Genomic DNA, 20,620 nt, shown 5'->3' with positions numbered 1-20,620 from the left:
AGAGTTTGCAGTTAAGTTCTACTGCATATTAGTGAAAAATCCTGCTTGAATGAGGTATTATTTGTTTTTGTAATCCAATCATACTTTTGAAAAAAATTAAATTTTTTGACCCAAACGCTTAGGTCTAGCATGGTTGCCAGCCCAGATGTGGGTTTGGCAGACCCAAATATGGGTCTAGCAGATATGCATGATTTGACAAACAACAAATAAAGAAGATAATTGTGTAAAAGAAAAAAATAACGCAAACAATCGATTATTAGTGGCAATCCAATCATTATTTATCTACACGTGCCATATCATATAAAAGAGGGCACGACAACGCATCCAACAAAATGCAAATGGTCAGATTTGACCACCAGGAAAGATCACACCCGCTTTCTTAATGATATGGGTGCCACTTTTTGTTTGAAAAGAAAAGGAAAGCTAAAAAAACATCTAACAAAAAAAATGAGAAATTAAAAATAAAATTACTATTATAATTTACAATAAAAAAAATCTCTGTAATGATTTTTTCACCTCATTTATTTTATATTATAATAAATAACAATGATATATATATATATATATATATATATATATATATCACCGCAAAGAAAAGAAAAGGTGAGATAGGATGTCATTAAACACACAGGAAAGAAAAATAGCCACCCCCAACTAAATGACCAGGACATGACTTGAATTCGCAGTCTCTTGTGAGAAAAAGTCAGGGCCCTTTCTCCCCGAACTACAAAGAAACACGATCCTTCTTCTTCATGTATACTCGAGAGAGATTTTTTTATGCAGTCCAGAAGGATAGGTGAAACTATTCACTGATTGAAACAGGCTACCTGTCACTGTTTAATTTTAAAACATGGGAGGCCAAGATCAGAGTAATATTCTATTCAATGGCGCCATAAACAATACCCGTAAACCTGTTAACAGAGAAGAAAGGAGTGCCTGAAATTCACTGTCAACGTTTATTATAAGTTTTCACTCCTCTGCACGTAGCTGCCTCATATGTTGTATAATCAGTAAAACCCGGCTCAGCTCATGAATTGTTTTAAGGACCAAGGCGTAGATTAATCAAAATGAGTGATCTGGGTCTAGCCAGGTTTTATAACACCTAGTTTTGAGACCTTAAAATTAACATTCTTGATAAGTTTTCTAATATTTCATGACTTGGATAGCTTCATACAGCAGACTGTAAATCAGATAATGCAATTTGTGTCGCTTGAACTCTCAAGCTGTGATTAGAATAAAAAACCATAATTTTTTTATTTTTATTTTTATTCAAACTACAGTTTTAACCATTATATGACAACGTAGATAAACAGGATCTAAGGAGCACATGGATATCAGAACAATACAAGTCATTGTCTTTTTTTCATGGAATTTATGTTTTTAAATCATATTCAAAATAATTTTTAAAAATTAAAAAAATATTACTTTCATATATTTTTTAAAAAATCACTTTAAAAAACATACCTTACTGTAACGCGCACTACCATCTTCACCATGATAATCATCAGTCAGCCACCACTTGTCCATCTTAATTGAGATGTTTGACCAACTAATTAACAGTAGCATACAGCTTTAACACCTACAAAACCTCCTCAACAAGCATAACCAAAACCCCTTTATTATTATTACTAACTATTTGTTACTTTTATTATTACTACTGTCAAGGGGTAACTGACAGAGGAGTAATCAATGAGTCATGTTGATAACAGCATGAAATGAAGCCAATGAAACATCATCATCATCCTATGTCCTAGGATTAGGAACTAGGAAGAAAGAAGATTACACATTTCATCCATGACTTCTCTTTCACTGTACTACCACCACCACTGTATTTTGTTGGTGTAATGTCTGTCTAATGTCTAAACTACAACTCATCACCTACCACTGATAACTCCTTCCCTTCTCTCTCTCCACCACCGGTGCCTTCACACATAAAAAACCACAATTTTCCATGTTCATCATCTTCTACGCTTTACCACAACCAACAACAAAACCCTTTTCTTCTTCTTGTCATTTCTGGCTCTGGGGGGCACACGGAAAGCTCCACCTCAGCTTAGATTCACTCTCACATTTACCTCTTTTGGAAGGAAATCTACTCTTTTTAGCCATTTAATTTGACCTTTTGGCTGTTGGGTGTCTTCTAAATGTGTTGCTTTTGACATTGGTTTTTGGGTTTTGTTTAGTCTTGAGATCTGGAGTTTTGAGGAGTTGGTATGGTGAGGGGGTTTCAAAGATCTAAATTTTGAAGGTTTCTCCTGTGAAGTTCATTATACAGAGGTGAAATGATTCAAGCTTTTTCTTCGCTTTTCACTTCTTTTCCTTTTCTGCCTATTAATCCTCGCTCATTTTTATGGAAAAGATTGTATTCTAATTGAAATGTTTGTTGATGTCTATTAAAGGATATTGTGATTAAATTGACAATTTTTCTCTCTCTATTTTTGGGATAGTCCTACTCTACTGTGTTATTTGATCCCACTGAAATGCTTGTGTTAATACTCATTTTCTTTATTTATACGGTTTATGTAGCCGTAGTCCTGAATTTGGTTAGTTTTTCTTTTCCTTTAGTGGAAAAGAGTTTTGTAATGTCTCTGTTGGAGAGGTAGTTATGCTATTCTTACTGTAAGATTCTGCAATGGTGGGACTGCTTTTTTTATACATTTCATGTTAATTATGTAGGGTTTGGATATCTGAAAAGACAAGATGGCCAGTGATCTAAATGCGGAACTATCCAAGAAAACTGCCATTTTGGGTCTCAAGGTCTGGGAAGTGATTGGAATTTGTGTTGCCTTGTTTATCGTTATCATCCTCTCTGTACTGTCCTTCTGTTTAACTTCACGGAAGAAATCTAGAAGAGATAGAAACCATCTTCCACCAAGTCAAATCCCAACTGTTTCGAAGGAAATTACGGAAGTTCGGGTGGAACAAGTATCAACAAATGAGTTTGTACCTCGTGATGGGATTCTCCTGACAATTCATGACAAGTCCAGTGATAAAGAATCGGATAAGGTCTTGGTTCATCTGGGTATGGGGAAAGTGAAGAATGGAGACAATATGAGTCGGTCAGGTTCTTTTCATCATTTAGAGAAAGACTGTGGATCACAATCAGGTGAAGAAGGGAGTTCTGGAAAAGTAACTGTATACAAACCTTCTTCTTCATACCCCATCACTGCTCCTTCTCCATTGAGTGGCCTGCCTGAGTTTTCTCACTTGGGTTGGGGTCACTGGTTTACACTGAGGGATCTTGAACTTGCAACAAACCGGTTTTCAAAGGAGAATGTCCTTGGTGAGGGTGGATATGGAGTTGTTTATCAGGGACATTTGATTAATGGCACTCCAGTGGCAGTAAAAAAGATCCTGAACAACTTGTGAGTTTGAAATAAGCTTTATGGTTTTTCTAATTGATCCTTTCTCATATCTCTCAAGTTTTCTTTACTCACAACGTTTTAATTCTTCTTTAGGGGCCAAGCGGAAAAGGAGTTTAGGGTGGAAGTTGACGCCATTGGCCATGTCCGACACAAGAATTTGGTTCGTCTTCTGGGATATTGCATAGAAGGGACACACAGGTAACATTTTTCTTTTCCATATAGGATGCCATATAGTTTAGACTCGAGATCGGTTGCTCACATGATTCACTTTGGGCCTTACGCTCTAGGCGTCAACTCAGAATCAATAGAACGGTTCTCTTTTGTAGCTTTAGAATCTCAGAGCTAGTTCGCTTGCCAGTTATTATAAATTGTTTAAGTTCTTATCATTATGATCTAATGCATATATTCGTTGCAGGATATTGGTGTATGAGTACGTCAACAACGGAAACTTGGAACAGTGGCTTCATGGAGCTATGCGTCAGCATGGGTATCTTACTTGGGAGGCCCGCATGAAGGTTCTACTTGGCACGGCTAAGGCGTAAGTCAATTCTCTTTAATCCCTCTCTGGCCTTCAGGTTCCCAAATGACATGGCATGTTTCTTGCAGTCTTGCCTATTTGCACGAGGCCATTGAGCCAAAAGTGGTGCATCGAGACATCAAGTCGAGTAATATATTAATTGATGACGACTTTAATGCCAAGGTTTCTGATTTTGGCTTGGCCAAGTTGCTTGGAGCTGGAAAAAGCCATGTGACGACTCGAGTTATGGGAACCTTTGGGTAAGTATTTTCTGACAGTGTACTTTTACTGGCTCATTCATTATGTTTCTTATTCATTAATGGAAGAGGATCATCACCCCTGAAACCAATCCCTTCTTGCCTTGACAAAACAAAATCTTTCAGATATGTGGCTCCTGAATATGCAAATACTGGACTTTTGAATGAAAAGAGTGATGTTTATAGCTTTGGGGTTGTGCTCTTAGAAGCAATCACTGGCAGAGATCCTGTAGACTATGGCCGCCCTACTCATGAGGTATGCTACTTTATATTTGCAGTTCTCACCGAAGTTTTCTAAGCTGCCTTGATTATCATCTAGAAACTACAGCAATCCAAATTTTCTATCATGGTTACTAAATGCCCACTCAATTTCGGGGTTCTAACCTGGCCTAAAATTAACTTCACTTTTGTCCATTGCCTTTGCTTTTTGATAAAGTATGCTTGGTGAGTGGACTAACTGGTTCTGTGTTCAATAGATAGGCTCAGTGACAGAGTGAGAGTTCTTGGAAGAAGCTCTTTTATTCCTGTATTCTGCTTTGCTTAAAGAAATGCTTTTAAACTTAAATGCCTTAACTGGTATTTGGACAAACCAAAGACAGTGTTTGACCCGACGTAACATCACATTATTGATCAGCTAAAAATGTTAGATATGCATTTTGAGGGCAAACTACGTGGTTCTTGAACTATTACATTCTACAACAGAATCACCTAGCAAACATTACACCCGTTTAAAGAGTTGGATAAGATGAATTGACTCAAAGTTTGTTTCTTCATATATGTGCTTGGAGCAAAACATGATGATGAATTAAACTATAAGCCAGTGAACATTGAACATTAAGGACTTCTTATCTATTTCTGTTGCTTTTGCATCAACTATCCCTTAGCCTTACAGAAAAGATGAACCAAACAAAATGTGGTGATATTTTTTAATATGATCTTTACTTGTACTAGTCAGGATGGATTGATGCCATTTCCATTCCAAACTGGACATCAAAGACCAGAAGGAGAGATGGGGAATTATGAGGTTCTGTTATTATTATTGATCAGGGGTAACAGTACTGTATAGAATCTTAGAATAAAAAAGTGAACCATTTAAATTTTTCTAGATACCGGCAGCCTACTATACCATCAAGTTTCCAATATCAGCCTGTCTAGGTTCTTTCAGTTTCAAACCTGATCATGTCTAGTTGATTTTAACATAGACTCTTGGAATTGTTGTTCTGTATCATTACTTCCCTTGTAATTATTGAGGCCATATGTTCAGTAGCTGAAAGTTTATTTGCTTTTAACAGCTTTTGAAGTTGTGTTGATCATTAAATCATCCTGGCAGGTAAATCTTGTAGATTGGTTGAAAATGATGGTCGGAAACAGACGGTCTGAAGAAGTAGTAGATCCAAACATTGAGGTGAGGCCATCAACAAGAGCTCTAAAACGTGCCCTCTTGACCGCTCTGAGGTGTGTTGATCCAGATTCTGAAAAAAGACCTAAGATGAGCCAAGTTGTTCGAATGCTCGAGTCTGAGGAATATCCTATTCCAAGAGAGGTTTGTTTTTTGTTTTATTTCTTTATTCCAAAACATATCTTGATCGATTGCCAACCAAAATCATTTTTGAATAAGATAAAAAATAAGGAACGTGTAATTGCTGGCATCCTTTGTTTTTGGCTGCTTTGCACAAGATGGCGTGCTATTCCAGCCAAAAAAAAAAACATCACTGATGGTGCTATCTCCATCTTCTCACGAGTCTTGTCTCCTTTATGTGCTTGAATTTGAGTTATTGCTTGATTACGTTCTTTGATTATTGCTGCATTGCACACAATGGTGTGCCATGCACGCCAAAATATAATTACTGATGGTGTTACCTCCATCTTCTCAAGTCTTCACTGCTTTTGTGCTTGATAAGGAATTACTGACAACTCAATTTCAATTTTAAACTCTACTTTATGAAATTTGTTGTAATTTTTTCAGGATCGGAGGCATAGAAGAACTCAGGGAGGCATGGAAATTGAATCTCAAAAGGAGAATTCTGACACGGATCGCAGCGACTATCCAGGCTCAAGAACTGAAAGCCGGCCAACTTGACAAACGTGAGATTCATTTAGGGAATCCAATACTGTTGATATCTAGGACACTGAACAGTGGGACAAGTGATTTTTCCTTCTATCCTCGCCTTTTTTTTTTTTTTTTCATTTTGTTGTAGGGGGAGAGGTGATTTGTTTCTGTTTTTTTATTGACTTGGTATTGTGAAGAACGTATGTTACTGGGGCCTAGGGGTGTGTACAGAACTGGGTAAGCTATTCAAATATTGTTTGATGAAACCCTACTTTTCTACTGCCTCCCTCTCCTTGCTGGTCCAAAATTTGTACCCTCTCTGTCAAACCAGCTAGTTTTGCCTTTGCATTCAACGGGACCCATAAAAGATAAGCCCATCTGATTCTTGAATTAGCGTTGCTAACTAAGTTTGCTTTTATGCAAATGAACCCAGGACAGATCAAATACAGGAAACAGAGAGAATGCAGCAAGTCTTTTTTTTGGTACAAAGTAGAGGCTCGAATCCTGGACATTGAAGGGATGGGAGGCATCGATGTTATTTAATCCATTAATAACAGCCTAAAGACTACCTTCTTTACAAAAATCACTTGGGATGATCGTTGATTTGGCTTCTCTTTCAGTGAGCTGTACGTACCAGCAACACCGATGCCTGTTTCCTCTAACATCTTCCTCTTGCCAGTGCTATTCTGGGAGGGTTAGCGCTTCACTGAGATGAATGTTGCTCACATTCAGTCGATCAATTTAGATGCCACCCTAATTAAGGTTGAAGGAACAGTCCCAACCAGAGAGGGAAGCTACTCTAATTACTTGGCAAACCAACACATTAACAAGCCGCATTCAGTGATTGCATCCATATAGACTCTCAACGCTCATACTTGATGATTTGACAAATCTCAAACATCTTCCAACAGCTCAAAACTCAGACAGATAGTTTCCTGTTCAACACACACACAAGGCTAGTTCATATGCTACTACTCTAAAGCACAAGACCAAAATATGCGTCCTGTATCATTGCCTCCATTAAGAGACCAACTAAACTTATTATCTAAATTATGAGACCGGAATAACTTTATAAAACACAAACTAAAATAAATTATAAAATTTAATTTTTAATAATTCATTCTTAATCAATCCAATATTGAAGAATAAAATTAAAAAAAAAATAAAAAAAAAAATGAACAAAAAAATAACCTGAATCAATCCAGATCAATCCGCTAAACCAGAGTTAGGAAACCAGGATAATTCCATATAAAACAAATCAAGAAAAATTATAAAATTCAATTTCCAATCAACACAATATTAAAATATGAAATTAAAAAAAAAATTCAATAAAAAAAGCAAAAAAACTCTAGTCAACTTAGCTAACTTGTAAAACTCGTGAACCCGATTATGAGATTGTGATAATCTCGTAAAAAGAAATTAAAAAACAATTATGAAGCTTAATTTTCAATTAACTCAATGTTGAATGATCGAATTGAAAAATAATTTAATTAAAAAATGACTCAAGTCAACACGGCTAACCCGCAAAACTCGTGATTCAGATCATGAGATCGGAATAACTCCATCAAAACAAATTATAAAATCCAATACATAATAATCTAATATTAAATGATGAAATTGAAAAAAAATTTTAATTAAAAAAAAGTTTGAAATTTAAAAAAAAGGTCAATTTTCTTCGAGGAATAAAGTAAAAAAAGCCTTGGCATTTCACTCTTCATTGCTGAAGGGAAATGCCAGGCTATGTTAATAACACCGAAACACAAGAAGAAAAATGAAGGTTTTTGACGTAGCTCAGTTGAAGCAAGCAAACATCATCCATGCCATACGAATTCAAGAACCTGCAAACATCCAGAACACAAGCAAAGATTCAGTAGCCTCATGGTATGCAGTGCCAAAAAGAAAGGGATCAACCATATTGATCAAGTTCAGTAAACTGCCTCATTCTCTTTCGAACATAAAGCAAGCCTCAATTCCTCACGCTGCATATAGGGGAAGACATGCGACAAATAAGTAAACAATAATTGGAATAACAAAAGCATAACATAACTTAGTTATGAAAGGTAAATTAAGATTACCTGAAAGAAAAATGCATCCGAAAAAAGTAACAAAAACGAACACAACTGCCAAAAGCATCAGACATGTCAGTAGAAGATTTCATCCTACTGGCAAGACGATAAATCAGGAAGTCGAGCAATTCCCTCTGTTGTCTACTAAGGCTAACGAACTGAGGCTTTAGTTCTTGCACCATCTGCAATGCTACTGCAAAGGGGTCCCTGAGTATTAGCAGTCCAACAACTGGAATAGCTGCAATTAGTCCTCGGAAGGTGCCTGAATTAATGTTTTGGGCAGCTAATGACAAAATTATGCAGAAATGAATGATGGTATTAACAGGATCCGAACCAAGCATCAAAGAGAACATCATGTACCTCTGTTGACAGAGCCAGCAAAATCACAACAGTGATGCACCTAACAACCTGAGCCATGAAAACAAAATTAGTTAGTCAAACATGCACCGGAAAGAAACACGCATATACAGGCAAATGAATATATAATTTGTTTAATAAAAATTTAAACAATCACCTTCCTCTCAATCACTAACACATCTTAATAACGGCATGATAATGGAGAGAAAGAGGCAAGGCAATTACAAAATAAAATGACCATAAAGCCTAGAAAGCATTTTAAAAATGGAAAAAGACTTGCATATAGAGGCACAGGAGAGGAGAAAAGATGGAGCAATGAGAATAGGAAAAAAGTGGTAGTAAGAATTGAAGAAGCCAAAACAATCAAATGACTAAAAAACAACCAACGAGAAAATGGGACCTTCAAAGCCTCCTTCAAACCCATAAGAACATTACTTAAGTAATTAAAAAGCATAGGTTAAAACTCCCAAAATAGCACATAAATTCAAATGAAATTAGAAAAAGAAATCTGGTAAAGAATCTTCAAATGAGGCATCCAAATGGCCTCAAAAGTTTGGCTGAGTAAAGAATCACCAAATCACGCATACAACAGGCCTTAGAAGCCGGAACTGACTAATATTTATTGTCACAGAAAAGTCCCAGAAAAAAAAGCATGATCTCACCAAGCAATAATTCTGGGAAAACTGGAGAAACTCACTTCTTTTCGTTCAAAGCAAAAGCAAAAACCTAAAGAATGACATTGTCACCTGGCCTGGAAGACCCATCATCTCTCCAGTTTACAGTCACCTTTAAGTTCCAAGCCACCAGAAAACTTCAAAACAACCCATACTGACTAGTCTATCTATCACATGCAAATATTGCCCTTGTCATGTTTTGCTAGCCAACAGTCAGAACCAAGGTTGCATTACAGTTAATATGTGTGAAAAAATGCAAATGCAGATTGATTCCAAGTTGTTGTTTAGAACATAAGGTGCTGTTTATGTGTTAACTTCATTAATTAAGGTCAGCAAGTTTCAGCAACTGTGGGTGTCAATGGCATCGGATCCAGCCAAGAAATAGTAAAGGTGATGTTCATGAGGATGGAAGAGCGTGGAAAATGCCACAAGTTTCCTACCAGGAAACGATACAACTAACTGCCCAATTTATAGTATTTGCTTCAAGAAAGTCTACATGCTATCTAGTTACTAATGAAAAAGTAAAAATTTTATTGTCAAGAAGAAGAAGATGATGAACATAAGGATCCACATTTGTGATTGATAGAGTCAGCAGTTCAAGCTATGTAATCTAAATGAAGAATTTTTAGGAGATTTTACATGCAGAAATTGAATAGTATGGAATTAGAAAATACAACAACCAAATAAAGAATAAAAGATCTGAGAAAGACAATAAGAATCGCATCACAAAGACAAAAAATTACCTTTGCAGGTTGACCATTTGGACTTGGCAATGAGTAAGAAATTGAGATCTTCTATCTTTCCAAAACTCAGAAAGCAGATTCATGTTTCCCCCAATCCCTCAGCTAGTATGTCACCAACGCCATCTTTGGTGCTAAGATCAACATATGCCAACATCCCCTCACCCTTTTCCTCCATATCAGCAGAGCCAATCAACAACCCATGGGTCATAGCATCTGGGACCCAACCCTTCTCCAACATCAAGTCTAACAGTCGACGAGCATCATTTTTATTGCCCTCTTTCCACATGCCATTAATAAGTATGTTATACATGGCTGAATCTAGAACTTCACAGTCAGAAGCAAGTTTATCAAGTGAAACCGAAATCAAGTACAACTGAGAATGCTTGGCCAAACATGACAGTAGATTATATAATGTGTCTGAATCAGGTACTAAACCCTTATTAATCATCACATTGAGAAACATAGAGCAATCCTTTATTCGATTTTGTGCAATCAAGCTCTGTATCAAAATGCAATATGCTTCTGTATTAAGATTGCCACCCTGAACCAACATTCGTGAGAGAAAGGCTAGCACATGTCTTCCCTGCTCTGATTTAGACAATCTGAGCATTACATAATTATATGTAGCATTGACACAAGAAGTACCAGAGTTATAAGCCAACGATTGTAGCCTGACAGCTTCACCAATCATTCCCATGTCACAAATACCCTTGATAAGCATAATAAATGGCAAAGACTGAAGAGAACATCTGTTCTCAGACATGTAGCAAAATACTTTAACAGCCTCTAGATACTTTTCACCCCTGCATAGTCCTTCAATTAGCTCAGAGTAAGAAGCAGGATCTAAAATCCAGCACTTGGCATGAAGCTGAAGAAATAGCTGCAGAGCATCTTCATACTTGCTTAACCTACAGTTGCCAGCAACAAGAGCAGAATATGTGGCATAGTCAGGAATCAAAGAAGATATAATCATTCTGCCTAGAAGTTCGTATGCTTTCACCATTTCCTCCCTCTCACAAAGCCATCTGATAAGAATGTTCCAAGAATCGCAATCATCAATATTTCTCTCAGACATCTTCTCAAGGAGACCTTTAGCCATGAGAAATTTATCAGCATCACAACAACATCTGAGCAATGCATTATGTGGAGAAGTTTCAAGCACATGTTTATCTTCCAAGAGTTTAACAGCTTCATTAATCTTCCCTAATTTACAAAATCCATTTACAACATCCACGAAAACATTATTATCACCTTCCAACTGACTTTCCATCATCTCTTCAAGAAGGTTTACTGCCTCATCCAATCTAAGCTGCTTGCACAAACACTGTATCAAAGCTCCATAAATAAAAGAATCCGGGGTAAAATTAGATTCTTTCATCTTCCTGAACAGCCTAATCCCCTCTTCCAGTCTATCTTCCCTACAAAACAAAGGTATTGTAGTTCTATAAAAACTTAGTTCAGGCAGGCATCCGAGTTCCAACATCTCATGCAAAATGGAAACTGAATCATCAACTCTATCATTGGCGATGAGACCTTTTATTACTATCTCAAAAGTCTTACCATCAGGACGGCACCCTTTCTTGTTTATTCTCCTATATTGATCCAAAGCAGAATCAACCCTATCTGTCTCAAACAAAACCTCCAGCAAATAATTCAAAGTATCAATGCTAGGTGCCACTCCTGCTTTCACCATCTCCTTATAAACAAAAACCACATCTTGAAACCCTCTCTTCTCTTCAACAAGAGCACCCAAAACAAAATTAAACACATCAATTGAAGGCTTAATACCAGCCAAATTCATATTAAAAAGAACACGCATTGCTTCATTAAGCCTACAATTTCTAACAAAAGCATCAACCAATGAAACAAGAACATCTTCTTCACCTGTGCACCTCTCTTTTACCATATTTTGACAAAACCCCTCCATTTCCTCAACATTGCCAGCCATACCCAGCTTGAAAATTATCCAATAATAAGTATCAGCAGTGTGGTTAAACTTTCTTTGAAGGGCAGCCCATTTGAATATCTTAACAGCAGAGTTAACATCACTGGTGCTTTTCAAAACCTTAATTAAGTTATCAGGGTACAATTTATTCCTCAAAGATTGAATCTTTACATCAAAATCAGGAAAGTTTGGCGTGTTTTGATTGATTTCTGGGTTAATTTGGATGGTATTAGTGCAAGATACTGAAGAAATGAATGCTTTTAGATTGACCCATTTGGGAATTCTCTTCAAGAATGTTGAAGGAGAGAGCATTGTAGTCGTCACAACTATTAGTTTGTTTCTTTTTAAGGTTGAACAAGGCAAAAATCGTGCGAAAGCATGTTACTTTTTACTAACACCGAACAAGGGGGACTGATGTGCGACTGACCTGACAAGGGAAGCACCTGAAAGCGATCGGTTGTGCTTGTTTCAGTTGAGAATGCCCTTCCTTGGCTCAACTCTTTAGAATTAAGGACATGGTTTATGACAAGTGATTTATAGGGGTTTTGTTTCTCTCCATTTGCTGAGAGTTCCACTTGGGCAGACCGAGTGTTGGTCCACATAATTTGAGCTATTTATTACTTTAGTACTCAAACTTATTATTTATCAATTGGGTCCATAATCCCGAGATAGTACCCTATTACTATAAAACCCGAAATCCAAATGACGGTTTGCTAGGATTGAATAGTACCCTATCAGTCCATTGGCTAGCGCTCAGCTGCAAGTAATTTTTTAAAATATAAAAATAAATTTTAAGAGCATGAAGATTTTTTTGACTGTGTTATTAAACTTGGTTTAAGTGTTAATTTTAAAATTTCGTAACCTAATTTTTTATTTAATTCGAGTTTTAAACTAAATTACACTGAATTTAGCCTAAATTAAATTGATTGAATTTGTAACACCCTACCCCACTAGTAAGATATTATCTGCTTTAACCCACGGGCCTCACAGATTTATTCTTGACAACCACGCATAGCCCCAAAACCCATAGTTTCAAATCAATTTATTCCTTCTATTTTTCTGCTAATCAAGCCATTATCATGCAATTAACCTCAAAATTCACAAGAACAATTATTCCCCCAAAATATTTACATGAACCGTAGAATTTTAAACCTGATAAATATTGTAAATATAAATGTAAAAAAAAACATAGAATCGAAGTAATGAAGTCTCGATGAGTAATGAAGATTCAGTACGAAAGAAATGAATAAACAGTGAGAATGATAATAAATGTGTCATGTAAGAGAGAGAATGATCTCCATAAATAAATTTAAAGGTATTGTTGAAGTCTAAATGAAGGTTATGATTTTTAGTTTAAAACTCGTATGTTAGCGAAACTAGTGACGAGTTTCAATGGTAAAAGAATAAGAAAAATGAGAAGATATGTAAACCCCGGTCAAAAAACTTATTTTGACAAATTAGTGATAAATGAGGTAGTTTCAAATTTTGACATAAAAGACACTGATTATCTAGTATTACGGTATCGTTGATATATTTCAATTCGATCGTTGGATCAGACTGAAATTTTATAAGTAATCTCCAGACTTATTGCTTGATCTTAGGTTAACATTTCATGGAAATCAGAGTTTGGGAAGACTTTACAAAAGTACTGGAAATCAGATAAATTAAAGAAGATGACATACAAGCAATTAATAAGAATATTTTTGTAATTTTATCAAAACAAATATTCTCCTCTCCTCCTTTAAAGACAACCCATGTCCTTTGCAAAAGGAAAACAGTAGGGAGACCATTTTTTTGGTCCCCTTTTCTTCATCTTCTTCCCATTTCTTCAAGCTAAATCAAAAGAATGTTCTTAGGAGGATTATATCCAAGAAAACAAATTAAAGTAACTAAATTTAGAGAGTTATGGAGCTTGAGAAAAACAAAGAGAAGAAGCTGGAAATTGAAAAAGGAGGATATGATTTTTGCAAGAATTCACTGAAATAAATTAAAGTAGCAAAGGTAAGAAACATACCCTCAAGTAATTTCGTTTCTCTCTCTTGTTCTTGCATGAGGAGAAGAAAACCTCCAAGTTGGCGAGTGAGGACTTGGGGGGGGGAGGTTTTATATGAGCATGCTCACCTTGACTAGTAAGACGTGTTTTGGGGCTATACGTGGCTGCCAAGAACAAATTTGTGAGGCCTGTAAGCTAAAGCAGACAATATCTTGCTAGTGGGGTGGAGTGTTACAAAACCAGTCGAAAAGACCAAAACACCCTCACAAATAGCCTTTGTTTTTTAGTTGTAAGGTTAATTCCGTTATTTTACTATTTTAGAAAGAAAAAGACGAAGAAACCCCTTTATGCATATATATATATATATATATATATATATATATATATATATATATTTTTTTCTCTCTCTCTCTTCCAAGGGCATGACTCATTTTTCTTAAAAAGACAAAAGAGCCCCCCACCCAAAGATTATTTTTTTTTTGTTTTTGATGGCAAAATAGTTATTACACTAACAAAAAAAAATATCCAGATCATTTTGTTCCTAATTAATTTTACAATGACGAATATATATTTAGGAAAAGATATTTTTATCCCAATTTCAGGCTTAATAATTTTTTTTTTGACAAGAATAAAATTTTATTTACACTATTTCAATGTATAGTTTTTTGTGTGTCTATGGTTATAGTAAAAGACTAAGCTCATTTTTTTTTATATAATATATATAACAATAAAATATAAAAGAATGAATAATATTTTTGTGAACAATAAAAATTGCACACGTTTTAGTTGCATGAATAATAATAATGTATAATGTATAATATATAGAAAACCGGATATTTCTTTGCCTTGTCTCCACACTAAAATTTTCATCTTTTCTTGAAAAAGTTCATTACTTTATTAGTTCAGGGTTTAAAGCTTCAAAAGGCCGTCAGGCTAGTTTCATTTTTCTTTCTCATAATTTCTGCTTTTGTGAAGGATTGGAGATCTGGGGTTCTGTTAAAATCACTCCCTCTCTCTCTCTCTCTCTCACACACACACACACACACACACACACATTCTTGATTTTTGTGATTATCATCCATCTTTTCTGCACTTCGGATTGGCCATGGCTTGAAGGATGGCATAAAATGGTGGGACGCAAAGCCAGTTTTTATGATAGGCACTCCATAGATAATGAGAACTCTGTTCTCTTAGGATCATCAAGCTTATTATGCCAATGTACTGTCAGTAGCGGGAAAGTAAGATTCCAAGGCATTTCAACTGAAAGTATGTATAACACAAGCCATGCCAAGAAACACTGACTAATTTCTAAGTATACGGCCTTTGAAAATAGGCATACAGGTTAAAAAGTCTTGGGTATGGTTAGAAAACGAGAAGCAAGTAAAAAATTGATGTTACCTATCATGAAAGAGGTAAACTGCATTGCATGACAGAAGCTAATACTTGAACACCTAAAACTTTACAAAAGCTCTTCTAACACTCTACAAAAGCTCTTTGCAAGTGGACTTGTTGTGCCCAAGACCCTTGCATCTACTGCACTGGAGCTGACGTTTGACAACATCTTTTTGCCCATATTTCTTTGTGGTAGGCCGGCCTGGAGGACGCCGGGTCGGAGGAGGGGTTACAGTTACTACAACCTGAGAAGAGTCTTTCTCAACAGGCATGTCCACATTGGTTACAGGGTGAACAGACTCGGAATACGTCAATCGGTAACTTTCGGTTGTGAAATATCTTGAACAATAGTCATACGGACACCTGCCAATACAACCAATGACAGCAAGAGCATGGCAACAAGGAAAACCAGTAAGCTGCCACTCTTTGCAACTACAATCCCAGCGGTCGATATCAACCACTTCAACAGATTCACCACGAACCTCAAATGTACTACCAGCTGACAATAGCACCTGAAGGGAATGTACTTTCAAGGTTTCCTTCTCTAGCTTTTCCTCTGAGGATGGAGTTAATCTTGTCAGCCACTGGTTGGAATCTGCTCTCCTTGTATAAATCAACTCCATAATCTTACCCCGTATTACATCAACCATCTGTGTTATTGGTAACTCATGTGCATCTGAAACCCAACTGTAGAACATCTCTCCCAAGTTAGATGTCATGTAATTGTATCTTGCACCCTGAAAAAACGAGTTCGCCCAATTTTGCGGCTCACTCTGGAGAATCCAATTATATGCTTCTAGAGAAATACTTTTAATGCTCTCTATGCACCTCTGGAAGATTTCAGGCCTATATGCATAGGCGGCAGCATTTAAGTCTTCAATCATTAGTCGCTTAACCTCATGAGAAAACTGCCCCTTCAAGTCTTGAATAAGTTGCTCAGACAAATATCGTAGGCAATAGCTATGGTATGAACCCTTGAATATCTCAGCAATTGATTCCTTTAAGCCCTTCTGTTTGTCTGCTACGAATGTTATTGGACAAGAAGTTGACAGTGCAGTTTTCAATTGAAGTAAAAACCAGTGCCAATTATCATTACTTTCTGCATCTACTACCGCAAAAGCAACAGGAAACACGCTATCATTACCATCTGCAGCTGTTGCTGCTAACAATGTACCTTGATACTTTGAATTTAAAGGTAAGCTATCAAGAAAAAGAAGAGGCCTGCAACCTTGAACAAAACCATACAATGAGGCATGGAATGAGACAAATAGGCCCTCAAAACTTGAGTCATCCTTAGTGGTGAATGTTGCCAGACTACCTGGATTTGTTTCCATTAGCTTGTCACAGAAAAATGGTAACTGATTATATGCCTCTTTGTATGAACCCTGAAGCTGCTCCTTCGCAATTTCTTTCCCACGCCATGCCTGGAAGTAGTTTAGTTGGATTCCATATTCTTGTTTGATGTCATTGACAATATCCTTGGGCTTGTAATTTGGGAAAACTTTCAACTTTTCCTTAATAATACTAGCCACCCAGCTTCGAGTTGCCTGATGTCCTGTTGTCACCACCGACCCTTCACATGTATGAGCTGGATTCATCTTCTTTATGCAAATTAGTTGGGTGGTTGACAACCTTGATGCATGAATTCTCCAAGGACAACCTTCAGCTTTGCATTTAACAGTTACTCGATGGCTATCATTCTTCTTATATCTAAACGCAAACTGGTGTGCAATGGCATATTTACGCAATGACTCTCGAAATTCATGAACACTTCTGAATCTTTGACCCACTCCAGTAATAGTGTTCTGCCATTGCTGTGCACCCTTAGCATGTTTCTCATCATTGGAAGCAAGAAGAGGAAGAATGGGTGAAATCTCAAGTGGATCAATCTGCGGATCTTCAATATGAACATCAACATTATTGGTATCGTCTACAACATCAAGATCAAGAGGTGCAGAAAGTGAGTTATCGGGCTGGGTGATATCCTCCAGAACGGCAAGAGGTGCATCAATAGGAGGCTCTTCTTCAGACAGAGTTGTTCTGCTCGATCTACAAAATCAAGAATTGGTAAAGATACTCCAAAAGATCAACAAAATGACCAAAGTTTTTAGGTTAGACATCAAGGATACTACCTACTGGCAGGCAAATTTGAGACACCAGGCAGAAAATTATCTTCCAAAATCACATAAATATCTACAGTGAAAGAATCCCCATGGAATTTTATCATCCGGTTTAGGTCCTTGTCATTAGAGATAGTAATGAGAGTCTTCTTATTTCCAGGGAGAAAGTATTTGAGAGACATGGTATCGACATTGCAACTAAACATCTCAGCCACCTCCAACTTGAAATCATTGAATTTGATTTTGTCATCAATGTCTATAGCATGAGCATCACCGCCTGTATAAGACAAAGTACCATCCTTATCCGTCTCAAATTCACCACCCAACTGACAAATAGCTATTATTTTTATCTCCGCCATCACCTGACTAAACCCAACAAATAAGTAAGAAATTAAAACCCAAAATGTAATACATTATGAGAAAACATCACATTTACAGATAACCGGAAAAAGAAGCACCAAAGCAAGCTCTGCAATCTTTTAATACCTATGACAATGTAACGAATGGACACAGAGTGGATTTTCAAAAACTTAGTCATAAAAATCCATCTTTCAGCTATCTTACCAGCCAAATGGACGAAAGCTGTGTGTTTGTTTACTGCAACCTACCACATTGGTAGGGTGCAATGAAAGATTTCATATTCAGGCTTCCAACCACATGTTCAGGCTTCCAACCACATTTTAGTATTTTCAGATAAAATAGATTAAAGATTTCATGTTCAGGCTTCCAACCACATTTTAGTATTTTCAGATAAAATAGATTAAAGATTTCATGTTCAGGCTTCCAACCACATCAAGTTAACGCAAAACAACAAAATTTCACTCAATTCTGCCTAATGAAACTTTTTACTAAGCTGTTGTTGGCGGGAACTAACTACTAAATCAAACAACAATGGTAGGGTGCAATGAAAACAGTCTGGCAATCAACATCAGCTTTGAAATTTCAAAATCGCAATACCAAAAAGGGATAAAAATTCAATCTTTTTGGCCAGCCTCAACCAAATTAAAGGACGCAATTCCTAGAGCACTAATAAAAACCCGCTAACTTTCTACGTTCCAGTGAAACCCAGAAAACATTACACGGCAATTTCCACCAAGAACCCCAAATAAACAATAAAGCTCAAAACTTTATCCTCAAATATTACAAAATTGTCTAGAAAAACCAAATTTAACAAAACACAGTATAAACAAACCCTAAAGAATTGAAATAATAACATGAACAACATAGAGAGAAAATAAAAAGAAAGCCGGTACCTTTATTACAGATAAAAAAAGGGAAGAGAGAACCTGTGAAATTGGTTCAATTCCCCAAAAGAAAAAAGAAAACCCTTGTATAAACAGGACTTGGATTCAAACTGGCCTCTCAATCAGAACAGAACCATAGAGAGAGAGAGAGAGGGAACATGCGTGTCGGGTTTTTGTGTTTTGATAAAAAAAAAAAAAACAGACAGTACCAAGTACAGGGAACCTCAAGAGTTTTACGCTGTCAGCCAAGGAAGATTTGTTCAGGCTAAGAAACTTTACATGGTATCTAAACTTTATATATTAGTCATATTAGTCCCTATACTTTTTATGAAGTTAAAAAATCCTCTTACTTCCAATGGAGGGTTGTTTGAGCCTATTAATACAATTATATAAATAATTGTATGGAAATAGCAGTGTTATGTTATGAATAATGATGTCTTCTATCATATGTAGTTTTTAATTACAGCATATAAATAGATAATTACAGAAAAATAAGTAAATTTATATTATTCAATATATAAATTCTAGTACTTAGTTACTGAGAATTTTGTTATAAAAAACATCAGCATTCTAATTTTTGTAATATTACAGCGATGTATAAAAATAAATCCTCATGCTAAGATTTCCCTATATGATTAACTGGATGAAGAATTTTAAAGTGGCTTAAAATGCAGGGGTTGATTTGATCGAATGTGTAAACAAAAGGGACCCTAATTGATTTTTAGCCCCCCTTTTTTATTATTATTTTTTCTGGTTAAGAGGTGGAATTCGGTGCCTATAATGAAAGTACAGATTCAATGATTTGGGATGCAGTTTTGGGTGGTTGGTGGGTCCCTTTTCTATGATTGGATTCTTTTATCAAATTCAGGGTCCTTTTCCACTTCTTCGTTTGAACTCTATATATCCAAACTGCAAAGGCTTTTTTTCCCCTTCTTCTTCTCTTTAATTTGCAAAGAAGGATATTCTAAATAAAAATAGAAAGATTTGGAATATCTTCTGGGTTGGGATAACTTTTACTTTCTCCTCTCTTATAATAATATACTTGGATGTGAGTGTTATTAAATTATACTACGGCCCGAATTTACTAGCTGTTGTTAAAAAATTTTAGATGAGAGATGATTTGGTTAAATTTAAATAATTTGATTTTTTTAAAATAATATTTTTTTAATTTTTTTTAAATAAAAGATATTGTTTGTTTTTTTTTTATTACATTTGAAGACAAGAACTAAAAAGACAACATCTAAGAGAGGGGTATGATAATGTCAATGCAACACTATAAAATCTAGTTATTAAATCTTGTTCAAGAGTTGACCTGATCAAATGACTAGGTCTTAGATCATATAAGTTGACCCGGATCAATCTAATTTTTTTTTTTTTTGAGATTTAACATCCCATGTGTTTTGAAATAATGCATATTGATATAGGTTATAAAAAAAAATATGAGACATTTCGAGTTTGTTTGTCAGTGTGGTTGCGGATGTTTTTCAAATAACTTTTCGTGCCGAAATGCATGCCAATGATGTTTTTTCATTTTTTAAAAATTATTTTTAACATCAGCACTTCAAAACGATCCAAAACATATTAATTTTTTTTAAAAAAAAATTTTGAATTTTTTGGGAACGTGGTTTGCACCGCATTCCCAAACGATTTCGAAGTATAGTATAATTATCTCATATCGAAAAGTTAAGAAACAATTTATATGGATGCAAGTTATAAAAAAAATATAATACTAAGTGTAAATTATTTTTATATTTTTTGGGTTTATTAAAAAAATAAAAAATATTTTAAAAAAATCAAATCTAACCCAAGTTATGCCGAGTCACACGAGTTTCGAGTTGACATGCGGTTCACCTGGTTTTGACTAGACCAATTGCATCTTCAAGTTTTTTTGGTTTGA

General features: G+C 35.8%; 3 protein-coding genes across 25 annotated transcripts; 1 reads left to right on the top strand and 2 right to left on the bottom strand.

Moving 5' to 3' along the window:
• Window positions 1-1,649: 1,649 nt before the first annotated feature.
• LOC18098460 (probable receptor-like protein kinase At5g18500) lies at window positions 1,650-6,455 on the top strand. The gene is made up of 8 exons (XM_006382206.3): window positions 1,650-2,277; window positions 2,677-3,365; window positions 3,459-3,563; window positions 3,781-3,903; window positions 3,972-4,142; window positions 4,266-4,395; window positions 5,470-5,682; window positions 6,106-6,455. Exons 2-8 carry the CDS (start codon window positions 2,701-2,703, stop codon window positions 6,217-6,219), a joined length of 1,521 nt encoding a protein of 506 aa, XP_006382268.1. The 5' UTR covers window positions 1,650-2,277; window positions 2,677-2,700; the 3' UTR covers window positions 6,220-6,455.
• On the bottom strand, window positions 6,350-12,507 carry LOC18098459 (pentatricopeptide repeat-containing protein At1g62590). Of its 22 annotated transcripts, none has more exons than XM_052453081.1 (5): window positions 10,030-12,507; window positions 9,275-9,423; window positions 8,616-8,663; window positions 8,265-8,517; window positions 6,350-8,168 (listed from the first exon to the last, which is right to left on the bottom strand). In XM_052453081.1, the coding sequence occupies exon 1, from the start codon at window positions 12,284-12,286 to the stop codon at window positions 10,109-10,111; it is 2,178 nt and encodes a 725-aa protein (XP_052309041.1). In that variant the 5' UTR covers window positions 12,287-12,507; the 3' UTR covers window positions 6,350-8,168; window positions 8,265-8,517; window positions 8,616-8,663; window positions 9,275-9,423; window positions 10,030-10,108. The 22 variants fall into 22 exon arrangements, with proteins under 22 accessions (XP_052309041.1, XP_052309037.1, XP_052309042.1 ...); XM_052453077.1 differs by having other exon boundaries at window positions 8,265-8,493; XM_052453082.1 differs by having other exon boundaries at window positions 8,265-8,484.
• Window positions 12,508-15,221: 2,714 nt separating this feature from the next.
• LOC18098457 (uncharacterized) lies at window positions 15,222-18,945 on the bottom strand. 2 transcript variants are annotated; one of them, XM_024600911.1, is made up of 3 exons: window positions 18,733-18,945; window positions 17,492-17,845; window positions 15,222-17,408 (listed from the first exon to the last, which is right to left on the bottom strand). In XM_024600911.1, exons 2-3 carry the CDS (start codon window positions 17,836-17,838, stop codon window positions 15,449-15,451), a joined length of 2,307 nt encoding a protein of 768 aa, XP_024456679.1. In that variant the 5' UTR covers window positions 17,839-17,845; window positions 18,733-18,945; the 3' UTR covers window positions 15,222-15,448. The 2 variants fall into 2 exon arrangements, with proteins under 2 accessions (XP_024456679.1, XP_024456680.1); XM_024600912.1 differs by having other exon boundaries at window positions 17,492-17,841.
• Between the last annotated feature and the right edge of the window lie 1,675 nt (window positions 18,946-20,620).

The sequence above is a fragment of the Populus trichocarpa genome, chromosome 5, assembly GCF_000002775.5.
Source record: "Populus trichocarpa isolate Nisqually-1 chromosome 5, P.trichocarpa_v4.1, whole genome shotgun sequence".
NCBI classification, from domain to species: Eukaryota; Viridiplantae; Streptophyta; class Magnoliopsida; order Malpighiales; family Salicaceae; genus Populus; species Populus trichocarpa.
This window is presented reverse-complemented; position numbering and strand designations above follow the sequence as displayed.